The sequence below is a fragment of the Acromyrmex echinatior genome, chromosome 1 (assembly GCF_024713525.1).
Source record: "Acromyrmex echinatior isolate Ae372 chromosome 1, ASM2471352v2, whole genome shotgun sequence".
In the NCBI taxonomy this organism is placed as follows: Eukaryota; Metazoa; Arthropoda; class Insecta; order Hymenoptera; family Formicidae; genus Acromyrmex; species Acromyrmex echinatior.
This window is the reverse complement of record NC_141852.1, coordinates 17875888-17893117: the sequence shown is the minus strand read 5'-3', so window position 1 is coordinate 17893117 and position 17230 is coordinate 17875888. Positions and strand designations below refer to the sequence as shown.

Genomic DNA, 17230 nt, shown 5'->3' with positions numbered 1-17230 from the left:
TATATTTAGTTCTCAACGTTCTTAGAATCATTTCTTGTTTATTTAATATCTTCCTTGTTTATTTAATATTGAACACTGTGCGAGTGTTGTGAGCGCCAAGTGGAAAACATTCACATTATAATAGAAGAAAATCGAATCACCCCTCTGAGAGTTTCTAAAGCAGTGAGTTCTATAGGGTGTTTTTAAAATTACTACCAGTTTACGTTATGTACACTATAGATTTTACTGAATACATAACATAAATAACTATAGATTTTCAATACTGTCAGTAAAGGACGCCGCATAAATCTTATAGAAATTGAATTTTGATCGAATTGCCTAAAAATTTGATATGTTGTAGATCTTGTCCTGATAAAAAATCTCCATGACTCCCTGTCGTGATAATGAACAGTAATTTGATCTCTACGAGCCATCATTTTTCAAAACAGGTTAATACTATAATAATCTTATTTTCAACGAGTATGATTTTCTACATTATTATTTGCTCTTTCTGTGTATATTTTTAAAAAAAATTACAAGGATAATATTGATTTAATTGTTTCTCATAAAAAACCTATAAGGATATCGAAATCGATAACTTGATTTTTGAAATTTAAGTCAACGCTGTGTTGCTTCACGTCTAGGGCGCGGAATTTTTGACTCAATTATGGGGCGCGTATAAAGAACCGCTGTGCACTTTGTTTATATTGAGTAGACTGTATTCCAGTCAAAATATTGCTATCTCATTTCAATGAACATTCGGCTTGTACGCAGCTTTGTGCGCGTCCCGAAATCTTGCTTGAACTTCTGCGACCTATTATCTAATTCTTTTCAGAGCTACTCTTTAAATTAGTTGTTTTCACAACTACCTTTATAAACAATTCTTTTTAGAGCTACTTTTCACAACAGTTATTTTCATACCCGGAAAAAAATATTATATATATATATATAATTATATAAAATTATATAAATCTATATCTAATTTGATATATATTTATATATATATAAATGAACATATTGTATATATAATTTTATATATATATATATAATTATATATATTTTTATATAATTTTATATAATTGTATATAAATGGACATATATAAATGGACATATATTTCGGGAGCGATTTTTCGGTCAAAGGAGATGAGAATCAAAATCTCGCATATTTCGACAGTATATAAACAAAGAAACATTTTGTTTACTTATTCGTTTTCTGTATTTTACCTAACGTTTTATTCTTGTACTAATATATTCGTCGAATTTTATTGATGTATATATTTTTTAAATCGTTATAGATATATTAATCATGTTAACTTCTTTCTTGTATACACAAAAAGTATTTAATTTTACTGTACTAACTTTTTGATTTTATATATAATTTAATGAAGGGAGTGTTAACTTGTTGCACAAAATCGCGATTGAAAGTGATGTTGCTGACTTAGCATCATCACTTTCAATTGCGATTCGAATCGACGTCGATCCGATATCGATTTTATTGTCATTTCTCACTGGGTATGTCATTTATATTATTTATTAATATGTTACATATGTAATATTTTTTTCTCTAATGTAATTTTTCTACATAAACAAAAAATCAATAAATTTGTCCTGTAAAGATCTAAACAGGTTTTTTATACTCCAATAAAATATCTCCTTTTAATTTTATATGAAATGTTTACAATTTTATAAGAGAGAAATTTTATGTCCCTTTTAAACTTAAATTTATTTTAAAATGAGAATTTATAAAAATAAACATTTTATTAATTTTTTTCCTACAAGAACGAGTAAAAATAAATAAATTTGTCTTGTAATATAAAGTATTATTAATTAAATTCCTGAAATTGGATCGAGTACAGTAGTACGTATGGTATACATATGGTGTACATGTAGTGATCGTGTTTCAAATTTACTATCAGCACTAAAAATATTCCAGTTACGTGCAGTATAGATTTTCAGTACTGGCAGTCAATGTTGGAACACAGCCAGTATGTATTATACAAAGGTAGCAAGTTACCTAGGTGACAGAAAAACAAGAGGGTTGTAATCGTCGCCAAATAGGTCGTTTATCTTTGACATTGTTTGATATGGCTGAGGATATCGTAGTAAGCCTCCTCGCACAATATTACGGAATTTCCGAAGAATCGGAAACTAAAAAATTTCCATCGATCCAGGAATGCGTGGGCAGTATAGAAAATGACTCTGATAAATTGATTGGCGAGCAATCGACCGTGGATACAAACGGTGATGACACATCCAAGGAAACGGAAGTGCAGGTGCAAATTTTAATACAACTCTGTTATTATTATTAAACTGGATTTATTTTTTATAAATAATAATGACAACGTGTGCAATTATCCGTTTAAACACGATAACAGGAGTAGCAGATATTTTACTATTTCGGAAGAGCATAAAAAATTAAGTTTCATAAAAAGATTTCAGAGCATAAAAAATTAGTTGTTCTTTCGATTATAATGATTGAAATATCATATTACCATTGCTGATTTATATTTGGATAAATTGAGAAATATCTTTTAAATATAATATAACTGAAATATCTTATAAATATAATTCGACTGAATTAGATTTTATAAAAAATCTGGGTGATTTTTACTGTAAATTAATTTAATTAAAACCTTTTTTACTTAAATCAAAATTAGATAGAGTTTTTAAGAATTGACGCGGGATATTGTTATGAATTATGATTTATTTAAATATGAAAATTACAATAGTATACGTTTCGACCCACAGTTAAGGTCCTTCTTAATAATTAAACGTTAAAATAATAAAGTGAAATTTCTACATTATAGTTAATCACAAAGTGAACTTAAAAGTTGAGAATATTCGTAACAAAAATAAGCTGTGTTAAAAAAATCCACATCATTTATTGAAAAAATACTGCGGTAAACATGAGAATAGGAAAGGCATAGTTGATTTTTTTATTTTTATTACAAAATATGCACGCAAATATATTGCATATATATATATGCAGTATCTTATTATGCACATAGGAAAATGATATTGAAAACAAGGAGGAGAATTCCGAAATTGATACTCCAGCGAGATCCTCGCGAGCATTGAAATGGGAAGCAATAGAAGACAACGAAGCAACATCATCTGAGTTCGATATTATTTTCGAGGCAAATGCAAAGGGCAATTTATATGAAAATACGTGCACTTCCTCTGGCAAAGAGACACACGATCTTGCCGCATGCAGCAAAACTGCCTCTACTACTTTAGGTAAATACAAACCGATTGTAGAACAAAATAAATTCATGTTTTAATGTATGTCTTTACTGTACGAGAAGGTCTGGAAGATAATGAAGAGAACGATTTGTATCTCTCGCTTAGTGAAGATGTACTGCCGGATAGTGCTTCAGACGTCTCTTCAATAGCGGGGAAAAATACGATTATGTTCGTTCCACCTTCGACTCCGCCACCAAATAGAACTCCAATATACAATGAGACTTTTGTAGATTTAACAAGCACTGGCCTTACGTCATTTCCTATTGAAATGTTTGAGAAATATCCTGCGATACAAGTATGTAATATTTTTGAAATCAGAAACATTTGTAAGATTTAGATTTAGATTTCTTCTTTTTTTCAGTGCAACATTACTTTTATATCATATTATTTCATTTTATGTGTTGAACAATTAATTGAATTTTAGATGCTATATCTAGAGAATAATAATCTTCTCGAGCTTCCCGAAAGACTTTTCGTTTCCCTGCAAAATTTACAATGGTTGGACGTTCGAAATAATCTATTAACAAATTTACCTACGACCATTAAGTCACATCCTTCGTTAGAGACCATCTTGTTGCAAGGAAATAAAATCGAAAAATTGCCACTAGAACTTGGTAAGTAACTTTGCAAGTGATCAGATGTATGATAATTATTTTGTCAATTGTCATTAATTGTCTTTCTTTTTCTATATACTATTTTCTATATACTAGCTATAAATTTTCATTGTAGGCCTTGTGCCGAATCTTAAAATTCTTAACATAGCACATAATCCTATCATTACCCCTCCAAAGGATATTATAGTTCTCGGATGTTCAAGTATTCTCAACTATCTTCGATCTGAATGGAATAAATTGCATCCGAATGAGCCCGTGACATTTGTGAAACGTAAGAATTTCAAATTTACATATCCTATTGTAATTTCGTTACATTATGTATATACAAAAAAAAAACAGTTTCGCTGAAGTGTCTAGAAATTTTTAGAAATATTTAATTATACATACCGATCTAAAAATATTTTTTTAATAATTAAACTATTAAAATAATTATGTAGAGAATCCAAGTCTGGTTGCTAGAATGTCGAAACTTTTTGCAGTATTGTACATTATTTTTTAATCTCCAACTTAATTATTTTGATTATTAATTATTTAATTTAATTATTTTTAGATCTGCATGTATCCAAATTTTTAAATACTTCAGTAAAATCTTCCTTTCCGTGTATTAGAGATTTATTTTTTATTAATTATTAAAATGACAAATAAATTGTAATAATTACTAATTAAAATTACTAATTAAAATTACATCAATTTATTTTAGAGGAGATTGAGCCGAAAGCATCAACGATCTTATGTTATCGATCTCCGCGTGAAAAGCGACGGAAATTGTCAAAAATTCCGCGGCGAATATCGAAAAGTACGGACAACATCGATGATTCATTTAAAGGCTCTACGGTTAAAAAGAAAAGTAAAACTTACAAGCCTAGTAACAGGTATAGCAATATGCATAATGATGTTTTTTTGACGAATTTGGTAAACAATATCAGCAATACACCTAATAATAGTGCGGCGGGTTCTCTTTGCGCATCGTGCGCAAGAAACTTTGCTGTTATCCAATGCAAGAACGAGAGTAATAAGAAGAAAAAAGAAAGTAACGATGAGATAAATTATAATGAGAATGAAAAATGTAAGCAGTACGAATTTTTAAAAATGATAATTTCATGCCACGACATCAAGAGAACTTGTATTAGAGGAGAGATCGCCGAAGTGGATACAAAAATCTTGCATTTAATCGGGCCGTCACCTAGATCGTGTTACATTAGACAAAATATTACAGAACTGATAACGTATAAGCATTATCGCGAAAAAGAATGTAGAATTAAAACTATCAGTAACGAAACAAAACACATTGCACTCGCGAAATCATATTCTACAATGTTCAATGAAGAAAAAATGAAATGTAGAAATATTGAACATCCAGAGCTGGTTTTCGATATTGTCACAAAAGACATGCGGCGAATGCAATTGCGGCCAATGCAGTTGAAAGATTCATCCAGCATATTATCGTGCTTGGAGAATTATCTCGATATCAAAAAAGCTAATTAGGTTTTAATTATACATTTGTTAAATCTTATTATATATTTTTATTGATAATAAAAAACCGATGTATGAGTTAATACACTAATTTTAAATATAAAATACGAAAATTTAAAGTACGAAAAATAATTTAATTATCTTTTTAATTTATAATTTTATGTAAAAAATGTTTCAATATTTTGTATTTAGATGCGAAGGTACAGGTACTAATATTGTTATGGAACAACGACAGCAATGGATTTCTAAAGCGAGAGAGTTGCTGAGCGCACAATCGGCAACAATTCAAAAAATTAAGTAAGGCATCTACTTGAGAGAACTATTCTTATTAATCGTAAATAGCATTGCATGAACTGTATTGTATAATACGCAGGGATTTAGATACTGTAAAAGAATGGAGACGTGATAAACGAAGCTTCAATAAAAGCATGGAAAAGATATCGAGAAGAAATGAAGGTATAATCCAATAGATACTTATAAAAAGCAAGACTTGTAATCAAACTTTCATACTTTTAATTCATCGAGATCTAAACGTAAAATATGAAAATTCGATTGTATTATAATGAAATACTTCATATCATATCATATAAAATATTTATTTATTAGATGATATTCCATTCGCAATCGACATTGAAGATTATCCTGCAATACAGAAACGTTCACAAAAAGCGGTATGATAATTTAATATACATATTTTTGTTCGAGAATATTAAGTCTGAAAGTGAAAATTATTTTTATTACTGTTTAATCTAGGGAGATTATACGGATAATCAGAAACAGGAAAAGTTAAAATTAGTGTAAGTTTAAATGAATAATATACACTTTGTCGAGATATAAAGGATAAGTCAATATAACTTAAAGGATTATCAATCATATTTCAGAAATATAAATCAGAAGATTCAAGAATTGTCGGGATTCCTGCAAAAGTTTGAAATTACAAAATCTTCAGAAATATTAACACCTAAATCTAAACAAAAATATTTGCAAACTGAAATTGAAAAGGTATATTTTAAATCATTTCGTTTTGGTCAAAGTTTATTAACACAATTAAAATTACTGTGGATTTATTTCATAGCTCTCACATTTTCAAAAAGAAGTGAACAATTTAAGAAGATACAACGAAATTATGCCAGTTCCAATGAATTCTCCAAACACTTTATCTTAACATTTTCTTTTAATTAGATTATTTTTTATGAAAATTTCAAAATTAGAAAAAACTCAAAATATCAGTCTCATGAGGCATTTATTTAAATGAAACAGTATTATCATACGTTACAATATTAATTTCATGCCCAACCGCGATAGCATGTCAAGATAATTAAAAAAAAAAATGAGTATGTATGTGTGTGCGTGTGGTTTCATTTATAATTTGCATAATTAATAACGAAATATGACAAGATTATTAAAATATATATAATACATATATTTTTCAAAGATATCCGCAAAAATTCTTAAATAAAATAATTTTTAAAAGAATGTTCTTTCCAATTTCCTTGCCAGTGCATTCAATCTTTTTTATTCCGTCATCAAATATATGCGGTATAAAAGGTCTAAAAGCAATTATTACCAAAATACAAATAAAATCTAGCACATGGTGGTAAAACATTCGTGTGACAACCATGAACGTTCTTTTTTATTTCTGTACATGGCATTCAATTAAGCTTTATAATAAAATTTAGAGATACTGCACAAAATTCTTGGGAAACTATTTTATACATAGTATAGTTATAATAAGTTATACTGTAGTCAATACCGATAATAGATATAAGGCAAATAATCTATATAAAACCTTGATTAATTTTTTTATAAACTTACAATTGTTTTTTATTACAATTAGTTTATATTAATCCTATACACTTCATACATTTATATATTTAACTTATATAATTTTTAAAAAATTAATAGTTAATTTATTAACACCTTCATAAACATAATAAGAGATAAATCATCACTTAAATATATCTTATATATATATATATATATATATATATATATAATATACGTTATTATTCTCGTTATGACATTACGCTATTTTATTTGCATTCGCTTATATTCGAATTAAAATATAAGTTAATAAAAAATTTTTTTTAGAATTAATGCATTTATTATTTAAAAGTGCGTTCTCTAGTATTAAAAGTATTTAATTGAAGTAATATCTATATGGAATAATTAGTATAGAAGGAAACATCTAATATATATTTTACTCCAATAATAATGGATTACAAAGTAATGTTTTTTATATAGATAACTTACATATCACATTTCGTAATTTTATTCATTTTATATATATATATAAGACATACATACATGTGTATTGCAGTTGTAGGGCCAATTGAGATAATTCATAATAAAAATTATATGCAAGATTATATATATAAAAAAAACCTAAAAAAAACCTTTCTACTGAAGCTTTAATGTATATTAAAAGTTTGTTGAGCAGTAAGCACTACGAAATCTATATGTATATCATACATAATATATATCTGACATCAGATATACATTATAATTACATATTTAAAATCTAAATTGTGTCATAATTTTTCACATTTATTCAAAGAAAGTTTAAAGCGTATTTAAAAGAAAGTGCACTTTAAAATTGTATTCAGCCATTCTTATGTATCTTGATAAAAAAATAGTTTTTAATAAATTTGTTTCAACAATTTATTAATGAACACACTGGCATTTCATTACGCATATATTGAGAATTTTATATACATACCACATTCAGATAAGAAATCCAATCGGAAACCAATGAGATATAAAGTGTTATATAGTATAGTAATATATAATATGTAGACATGATTGTTAATAAAGTAAAGAATGTAATTCATGCTATATTAAAAATGAATCTACGCTTATTATATCTCTTTTATAACATAACAGAAATATCATTATAATATTAAAATTTAGCATTATGTTATATATACATATTTATGTACACTTGTATCAAATATGATTAAAGATGTCGACACTGTGAGAAAGATTATTATATCAAATATATTAGAAATAATATTACAGATATTTCCGATTGCAGACATTCCCAAAAAAGTACTTTTAACCTATCGCATTGGCATGATTACATTTTAAAAAGGTCTTGAATAGAGGCGTATAATTTTATTTCTAGCTTCTATATTTTAGGAGCTATCCATCGTTTTTCCTAGGAGATGGTCCAAGCAAATATATTTTGTTGATGAAAATCATTGGAGCATTAATTCTCTGTTAGAAACTTCTACACATAGTTTTGATTCCAGAATATTCCTCATGCGCCGGATTTAAATCAACGAAGCCTAGTTTGCCATAGAATTCGTGAGATTCTTTGTCCGTTGATAACATCGTTGTGTGTACTCCAAAAGAACCTACCTCACAAAACAAATCCCACAAATACATTTATATTTAAAAATAAAAATGTAAAATTTGACGATTAAATATATTATTATATCACAAATATTAAGTATAATATCACAAAAAAGTAATACGAAAATGTACACGTAATCAATTTTCAATAAAGATTGAATTGTCTATTTTATTTCAATAAAAAAGGTTTTAATAAAAAACGTACCATTTGCTCTTAAAGCTGCAAGAACGCAGGTTACTAAACGTTTACAAATAGATTGATCTGTCACACTTGATAGTATACCGCATATAAGTTTCGACGGATGTTGTCTGCACAATTGTTCCGACACATCCGGAATAAATGAATGGAAGTACTGTATAGCATCCTGCAATTTTCATTTAAAAATTGTTAGAATGTCATAAAAAGATGTAAGTAAAATCATTAATGTTCATACCTGAACATTTTGTGGCAACTCGCTAATACTATTGTCTAAAGGATATTTCATTCGCAATTCAGGAATCCATGAAACAGCCATTTTTTGATTGTAAGACTTTACATTTAGCGTAGCCACTGTGTAACCTGCTATACCATTTTCATCCTCAATAACCATACATAATTCCGGACTCAATGTTAGAAATCCCCCGATAAGTCTAAACAAATAGGTATATATATTAAAAGTCTATTCAAAATAAAAATAAGTAAATATATTTAAAAAATATACATACCGGTCTGCTACAGCTGACGAAGTCGTACAATTATTAATTTGATTGCACACCGTATAAACCGCCTCTTCATCACTCGGTAAGTATGGCCGAATTGTATATATCTTACTACTGGGCACTTCTGGTGCTTTATAGACGAATAAGTCATTGCCACTATCAACTGGGATTAATCTCTAAACATGTGAATAAAATATTCTTTAATGCATTTCATCTTTTTTATAAGCAAACATAAATAAATGTCAGCAAATTAAGTGTACCTGTAAATCAGCCGTAAGTCCACCACGAAAAACCCAGGGTTCTTGATCTCCACTCATAAATGTTTCTTTCCAACCATTTGAAAACCCTATCCCAAGATACAGAATCATTTTTAATAAATTATGAAATGCTAGAGTTAAATTCGCGCGTTATGCGTGTAATTTAATTTCGATTGGCCTCCACTGCTCTGGGCATCAATTTTGCTTAAATCTTTAACATGCAAAGATACAATTCGATTGAAAATATCTTTCTTTCTCTCGTTTATTTGAGAATACCTTTCTGCTCTATATCAAATAAAATATGAGAGAAAGAATGATTCAATCGTATAACTAAGGTGCATCAATTTTTACAGATTTAAAATAAAGATTAGATAGAGAGATAAATTATAAATATATATATATCATAATATTTTTTATAATACATAATATAAAGCCAAATATATATATATATATATTTTAAAAAATTTTATATATAATAATATTTTAATTGTATTGAATGTTATGTTCTATTTAAAAAAAATTGTAATTAGTAAATAGATAAAAAGAATTAAATGTTGCACCAAAGTTCGCGCAATGCTAAACTCTTGAAGCACTGGATTTAGGATTCTGGGAAATGATCTGGAATAATAGTCCAGTTTGCCAATATGCGCCTGAAATAAAACTCTTATCACGCCTGAAAAGAATATAGTTTCTGAAACTAAGTAAAACAAATTAGTGTGTGCAGGCAAGTTGGCAAAAGGAGCGTAGGAGCATTGATCATTTAAGATAAAAAAAATATTTTTGTGTATAATTAGTAATTCACAAGATATCGATACAAATAAAATATTCAGAAATATCTTATCGCATATTATAAAGATATTTTATCGCAAATGATCAAAGATCACAATTTGCAGATGGGAGACATTCAAGAGTTTATAACTTCTTGTTTGCTAAATTGTGCCAATTCTATGTGATTCTTTGATGGACTTACTTCAGAAGCGCAAAAACATATTAAAATTGATATACGTATTAAATTATTCCAATCATATTTTTTTAAATATGTATCTAAAAAATCTGATAGAAAAGCAGCTTTAAAAATAATTATATATAAACATGAATTATTATATAAGTATGAAAAATTAATTTAATAAAGATAACACAAAATATTAATACTAAAATCATAAAAATGTAACATGCGCAACAGATTGTAAAACGAGATTTATGTATATGTCAAATACAGTTTCACTATTGATGTGAAAATAATGGAATTAAATATGTATATATATATATATCTATAATCTTTGCGATATATAAGAAGTATGTCCATCATATAGCAAAACCGTGAAAATAAATGTGCTTTATACACATTGATTTTTCAAGCTATTGCAACGCTGCTTCTATACATATATTTCTCGTTCGTATTAAACGAGATAATATCTTTTGTAAAGTCCCAAACAAAAATTTAGAAATGCAACTATCACTGTAATGTTTGAAACTTTGTTATTTCGCGCGCTTTCTGCCGTGTTACTCAAAAACTGTTAAACCGCATACATGTGTAGCTGCCCTGGGTAAACGTCGTCATCGTCGATGGGAATCTGCCAAACGCTATCAACAAGACAAAAAAACACAGAAATGCAAGTTAGTAAATGAACCAAAGATGTACTGATCCTGATACATTTACATTCCACGGGAGCATATCATTACAGATTTCAAATCATTGCATATAATTTTGATTGGAATAAATACATTGAGAAGAACATAAATAATCATATACGTATATTTTTCAATTTAAATTTAATTTTAATATTAAATATAATTATACAAAAATTTATATGTAAAACAAACTCCTGTGTCATGTCATCTGTAAAGAAAGTCGATTGACATGTTAATAGCTGGTATAAGATTTACTTTTAAATTTAGTATTTGTTCACCTCCAAAGATGCTGTTGAATGTCATCTCATAAAATCACCGTTTTCATCATTGCTACAAATAATTTTTTTCGCCATTGTATGGGAAAGCCACATCAATTTATTTCACGTTTTCAATCAGACGTGTATTATTTATGAGTTAGATTTTGATTAAACAATTTTAAGTATAAATATTAAATTTTTCTCTTTTAAAGTATAAAAAGTTTAAAAATATATTAATGTGTGAAATAATATAAATTTTATTAAAGAAAAATAGATGTTGTGGCTTGCCTATATAAAAATATCAAAATAAATCAGCGGCCATTAGTCAGAATTATTTTTAAAAAGATATAAAATTGTTAAAGTTGACGAATAGCTTAAAATTATCACAAATAACTATCAATTATATATATATATATATATATATATATGTATATATATATATATATTTGAAACATGTGTATTAATTTTATTTCTTTTATCTGTACACATTCTCTCTATGTTCATAAGTATTCAGTGAATAGAAATATGTGTGTTCTTATGTAATTCTGACTTATGGCAAAGTTTTCCTTACGCGCATATTGCGATGCATTTATCTCTAATGCGCAGAAACAAATGCATACGAAGTTTACAAATATGTAGTTTATGGCATATGCATTTCCGAATATTACTGATAATCTTTATTACTTAATATTATCCATAAATTTCGTAAATTATATCATTTAGTATATTTTAAACATTAAAATGCATAGAAATGCAAATGTTAATATTTCACTAAAACTATCATTCTTTTAAAAAATTTTTTAAATTAATATTTCTAAAATAATTAAACATTATTTAAGTAAAAATCACCTAAGTTTTTTACTTATCTGATATACATATGCAATATCAAATATATCATAAAAAAATTATGTAGGATCATTTATCAGTAATTTACGGATTTCAAAGAGCAGATATTTAAAAAATGATTTCGCAGCACCAGTTTACATCAGTTTACAAGGAAATAATAACAATATTGCTGTATATTATTAGATTTACTGAAATATTATATAATCTTTAGTATTCAATTTATTAAATATTTATAATAAATAATTATTATATTGTACTTAATATCCAAATTTTAGTTAAACTTAATGTAAAGCTAATACTGAATAATCCACTCCTATTTTGTCAACAATTTCAACAATCACAACAATAATCACATTTTGACAAAGCTTAAACAAGTACGTTATTATACATATTATCTTTAAGATTAAATCAATAAAAAAAAAGATTTTCCTTGCAAAAAGATCAAATTATTAACAAAAAATAAGATAACGTTCACTTACCGATACGCGAGACACTTTCGTTCTGAAATATAAGTATATATATATAGGCAATAAATTATAATATTTATAAGAGAAGTCAATAACAGCACTTGTCTGCAGTACATATAATTTTAAATTTGATTAAATTCGAAATCGAAAAGACTAATTTCTATAAGATAAGTGAGTATTTCGTATGATTATTACAAATAAATTCATATATTAAGAATTAAAAAAATTATAGTATCATTCACTTGTACATATATTTTTACCAGCATACTACCATTTCATAGACTTTCTTTATATGTAATAAAAATAAGCAAAAGTATGTAATTTATTAAAATTCTTAACTTGATTCATACATATTTCTGATATGTGACAAAAATTAATTTATAATGTGCACATCGCATAATTTAAAAAATAGTAATGATTTAAATAAGAATTTTGTAAAATTGAAGATTACTTTAATATTACTTTAATTATATTCATTTAAATTTATGAATACAAATATACTTGAATTTTTAGAAATCATATCAATTATTTCACTGTAAATCATCATTATTATTATTTTAATTTTATTAATTGTTAGAAAATAAACTTTCTTTGAAGATATATTTAATGTACTTTTGGTATTGTCTATATATCAGATAATATTATACATAAATCAAATGCAACTTACCCAGCCATTTTACGTAACTATTTAGGAGAGACACAACTCCTCTCATATCCCATACATACGCGTACAAATCGTATAATAACTCACGATTATTACAATATGTGAGTCTTTGGAATAATCTATTTACCGCATTACACATGTCGTTCAATTTAGCTGCACGAAGATGCCATTCTTCAATCTGAAATTATTTATTATATATAGTGTGATATCAAGCTTGTTGAAATAAATTTTATAATGCAACTCACATCTGATTCAGACGCTTGTTCTTCTTCCTTGGACTTCTTCATAACAACATAAGCGTTGCTTTTTAGCCAATTAAATTCTTGTAACAATTGAATTCCTTGACCCCCATGCTCAAATGGCAAATAAAACAGATCACATAAAAGCGACAAATCCTCATGCGTAAGTTGTTTTTCGATATCTACAGGTTCCTGTGATACCGCGTCCGTGTTGTCGGAATTCTCGTGATTTTCGCTATCATTTTCTATAATCATTTGTGTACCATTGACTGTAGGAGAAGCACCATCCACTTCTACTTGCATACTTCCGGAAGCTTCGCTACATGTCTAGCAAACAGAAATCGTACGGTTATACATGCATAATTAAATTCCCGAAAATTTTTAATGACTTACAGAAGAATTATCTACCATAGCGTCATCCTCTGCTGGAATTTTTGCTATATGTGCGGGCGAATTGTTTGGAGTTGTATTACAGTCCATAGGTTCTATAGTAGACAATCCTGTTGAGGGTGATTCATTGCTCATATTGGTGGATAATGTAGTCAGGACAGGCTCGCTGATTACTTTTATATCTGACACTAAAGAATTCATCACAGGCCCAGATGAAGGCTGTACGAAGCTATCGCTACTTGTCACACTTGAGCAAACTTCGGCCAATGCTTGAAGATGATTAGAATTCGTCCCAGGCGTAGGCGTGGCAGGAACTGTGGTTGTTGTCGTTGATGTAAGACTCATACACGTGTTCACGGAGGGAATGATTGGAATAGGTATTGTAGGCGCGACACATGGTTGCGGTTTGACTATTACTCCCCAAGCTGCTTTCTTCTTATTAAACTCTAATAACCATTCACTTATTGCATTTTTCAAAGCATGTCGAGGATGATACATATTCGGTGATAATGTCGATGGAACATCTTCACCAAGAACGCCATCCTCTGTCTCGGTTTCTAATTTAATATCCGCTGATACAGTATCATCTGTAGAATAATCAATTTCTATATATATGTGTACACTTATTATATATATAATATATATAACAAGGTATTATATTAATTCATTATAGAAAATTAAAATTAAAAGAATAAAATGTACGAAAAGATTGAAAATAAAATTTACATTTTAATGTATTAAATTCATATTAGAGCTTTTCAATTGATGACATAAATTGACATAAGCATTATTCTATCTTTCTTGACATTCAGTGAGTAATAAAGATAGAACTACACTTGTGTTGATTTGTCATCAAATGGAAAACCCATTATCTTGCTACAATTTTAACTCAAAAGTTTATCTTAGAAAATTTATAAAATAGAATGCAGCAAAAATCTTACTTAAACTTAGATCTCTCTTTCCATCCACATTACATCTGCTCCATTGAGCCAGTGTATGAATTGCTATAAAATTCGCTCCATATTCGCAATTAGGATTAGTTAAAACTCCTCTAAGCTTAGGTATAAGATCAGGAGAACGACCAGAATATGGTCCAAGAAACACTCTTTTCTGATCATAATCGTTAGCATGTAAATTATCCCAAATAACAGGTGGTCTCCTGAGCACTTCTGTGATTTCTTCAATTGACTCCACTGTTAAAAGTCTCGATATGACTTTAGGCCCAGTCCACATTATATCAATTTCCTGAGCTAGTTTACTTCCAAGAGTGTTGAGATATTCCGAAGATGCAACATTTGGCATCGCACGTGTTGCGCAATACTGTGTAGGGCACAGAAGAAAACGAGGTTGACCAAGATGTTGAAAAATATCATTTGTGACAGAAACCTGTAAAAATAATAACAATATAAAAACAATATATTATATAGAATAATGCATTATATATCTCCATATAAGAGAATTCATAATCAACAAGTTGTAGATTTGATTTCCATTTTACATATGTTTTAATTTATAAAAGATTGATTTAAGATTCAAAGATGGTAAATAAAGAAATCATAACTTGTTTTGGTAACATTAAATTAACATACATGCAGAAATATTAATAAACATTAAACTGCTATTAGAACTTGCATATATGAATATTGTACATTGTACTGCATACATACTTGAGCATGTGCAAATGATTGAAATATTTCTTTATCAGCTTCACTCATTTCTGGTTCTATATCATCGAATAACAATGCAAATGCTGTGCAACCAAACTGACTGACTTGTTCCAGTTTTCTCTTCAAAGCAGTGACTTCTTTTGAACTGGAATAAGTAATATCTAATCCCGGAGATAATGCATAATAAAAAGTTATTCCATATTCCCTAGCAGCTGTGATTAAACCAGTCAGATGTTCAGCTTCTTCTACTGTGTACAAATCTCTCCAATAAGCACGATGTTTATAATCATCTTTCGGCGCATACAAGTAAGAGTCCATTCCCCATTTTTTCAATCTAGTAATATGTATAATTTACAGTAATAAATTAATTAATGTTTACAATAATAAAAAAACTAATATATTTAGAAATTAGAAGAAACATGATGTTCCTTGCAATAGAATTCATAAAAAAATGACTGCTAAATGTTTCAGCTTTACAAATTCCTCTTTGACGGAAATGCATTTAGGACGAGAGCTTACTTTTGAAAAAGATCCTTTCGCTGCTCGGTGGTCCATGGTCGTCCATAGAAACCTGCAAACGAAGAAATATGTTAAACGCCTGGGGACAGAAAAAAAGAAGCAAGTATCATATACCATAAGAGGTTTGGGCTACATTTCCCAACAAGTATGGGATCCGGTATACGCGATCTGTCCACATACCTTCCACAACGCCGCAGATAAAGTTACCGTTCTTCGTGTTGAGATTCGCGGCTCCGTTCGTCTCCGTCATCGCGGATCGCGCGGGACAGGCACGTCCGCTCTCGAGAATCCAGGAGACAGTTGGAGACAACGGGATAGCCCGCGGTGTGTTATAAATTCCCCTTGGAAAGGAGAGGGGTCGGGAAGAGAAAGAGGAACCTGTGGGATGATCACGATGAGCCCAACGCGACACACGACGTGGACTCGATGTGATTACACGATTGTGGGGTAACACACGTCGCTACGTATACGTCGCACGACGTAATGGCATAACTCGCGTCGCCTCCGAGATTCCTGGGAATCCCGAGAGAAAATGTTCAGGAGTGAGGATCAGTGAATCTGACAAACTGCACCCGATACGCGCCGATCGATACCGCCGAACGATCTGTCGATCCATCGAGGCCACGAACGGCACGAATACGACGGACACAGAAGAAACAGACGATGCTTCTTGCACGCCGCGACGGCAGTATCTGATACTTCTGACAATTGTGAGGAAAATCTTTCCGTCAGAGATGATAAAGTTTCCCGTCGTCCTATTCAGGTGCGTTCCGTTTTACGCATGATGCGCATGATATATCATATTGTGTATCTTTCTTTAATATTCGATCAACAACAAGAATGATACATCATGCGCACGCTGAGAAAAAAATTGTTCTTTTGACTTAAATTTATTTATTTATTTATTTATTTGTTTATGTTGAAGAATGT

General features: G+C 28.9%; 2 protein-coding genes across 5 annotated transcripts; one reads left to right on the top strand and one right to left on the bottom strand.

The window, feature by feature from the left end:
* The first annotated feature begins 2005 nt into the window (after positions 1 to 2005).
* Positions 2006 to 6489, top strand: LOC105154959 (uncharacterized). 2 transcript variants are annotated; one of them, XM_087405410.1, is made up of 12 exons: positions 2006 to 2252; positions 2988 to 3216; positions 3285 to 3517; positions 3647 to 3836; positions 3952 to 4107; positions 4537 to 4708; positions 5502 to 5606; positions 5683 to 5765; positions 5916 to 5980; positions 6063 to 6106; positions 6191 to 6311; positions 6385 to 6489. In XM_087405410.1, exons 1-12 carry the CDS (start codon positions 2064 to 2066, stop codon positions 6472 to 6474), a joined length of 1677 nt encoding a protein of 558 aa, XP_087261536.1. In that variant the 5' UTR covers positions 2006 to 2063; the 3' UTR covers positions 6475 to 6489. The 2 variants fall into 2 exon arrangements, with proteins under 2 accessions (XP_087261536.1, XP_011069078.2); XM_011070776.2 differs by lacking the exons at positions 5502 to 5606; positions 5683 to 5765; positions 5916 to 5980; ... (1 more) ...; positions 6191 to 6311; positions 6385 to 6489 and having other exon boundaries at positions 4537 to 5492.
* Positions 6490 to 6535: 46 nt separating this feature from the next.
* On the bottom strand, positions 6536 to 16959 carry Oga (O-GlcNAcase). Of its 3 annotated transcripts, none has more exons than XM_011070716.2 (13): positions 16481 to 16959; positions 16301 to 16352; positions 15782 to 16115; positions 15056 to 15500; positions 14118 to 14701; positions 13731 to 14051; positions 13489 to 13663; positions 11150 to 11203; positions 9623 to 9708; positions 9369 to 9538; positions 9098 to 9293; positions 8869 to 9028; positions 6536 to 8665 (listed from the first exon to the last, which is right to left on the bottom strand). In XM_011070716.2, exons 1-13 carry the CDS (start codon positions 16548 to 16550, stop codon positions 8529 to 8531), a joined length of 2784 nt encoding a protein of 927 aa, XP_011069018.1. In that variant the 5' UTR covers positions 16551 to 16959; the 3' UTR covers positions 6536 to 8528. The 3 variants fall into 3 exon arrangements, with proteins under 3 accessions (XP_011069018.1, XP_011069019.1, XP_011069020.1); XM_011070717.2 differs by having other exon boundaries at positions 14133 to 14701; XM_011070718.2 differs by lacking the exon at positions 11150 to 11203.
* Positions 16960 to 17230: the final 271 nt, after the last annotated feature.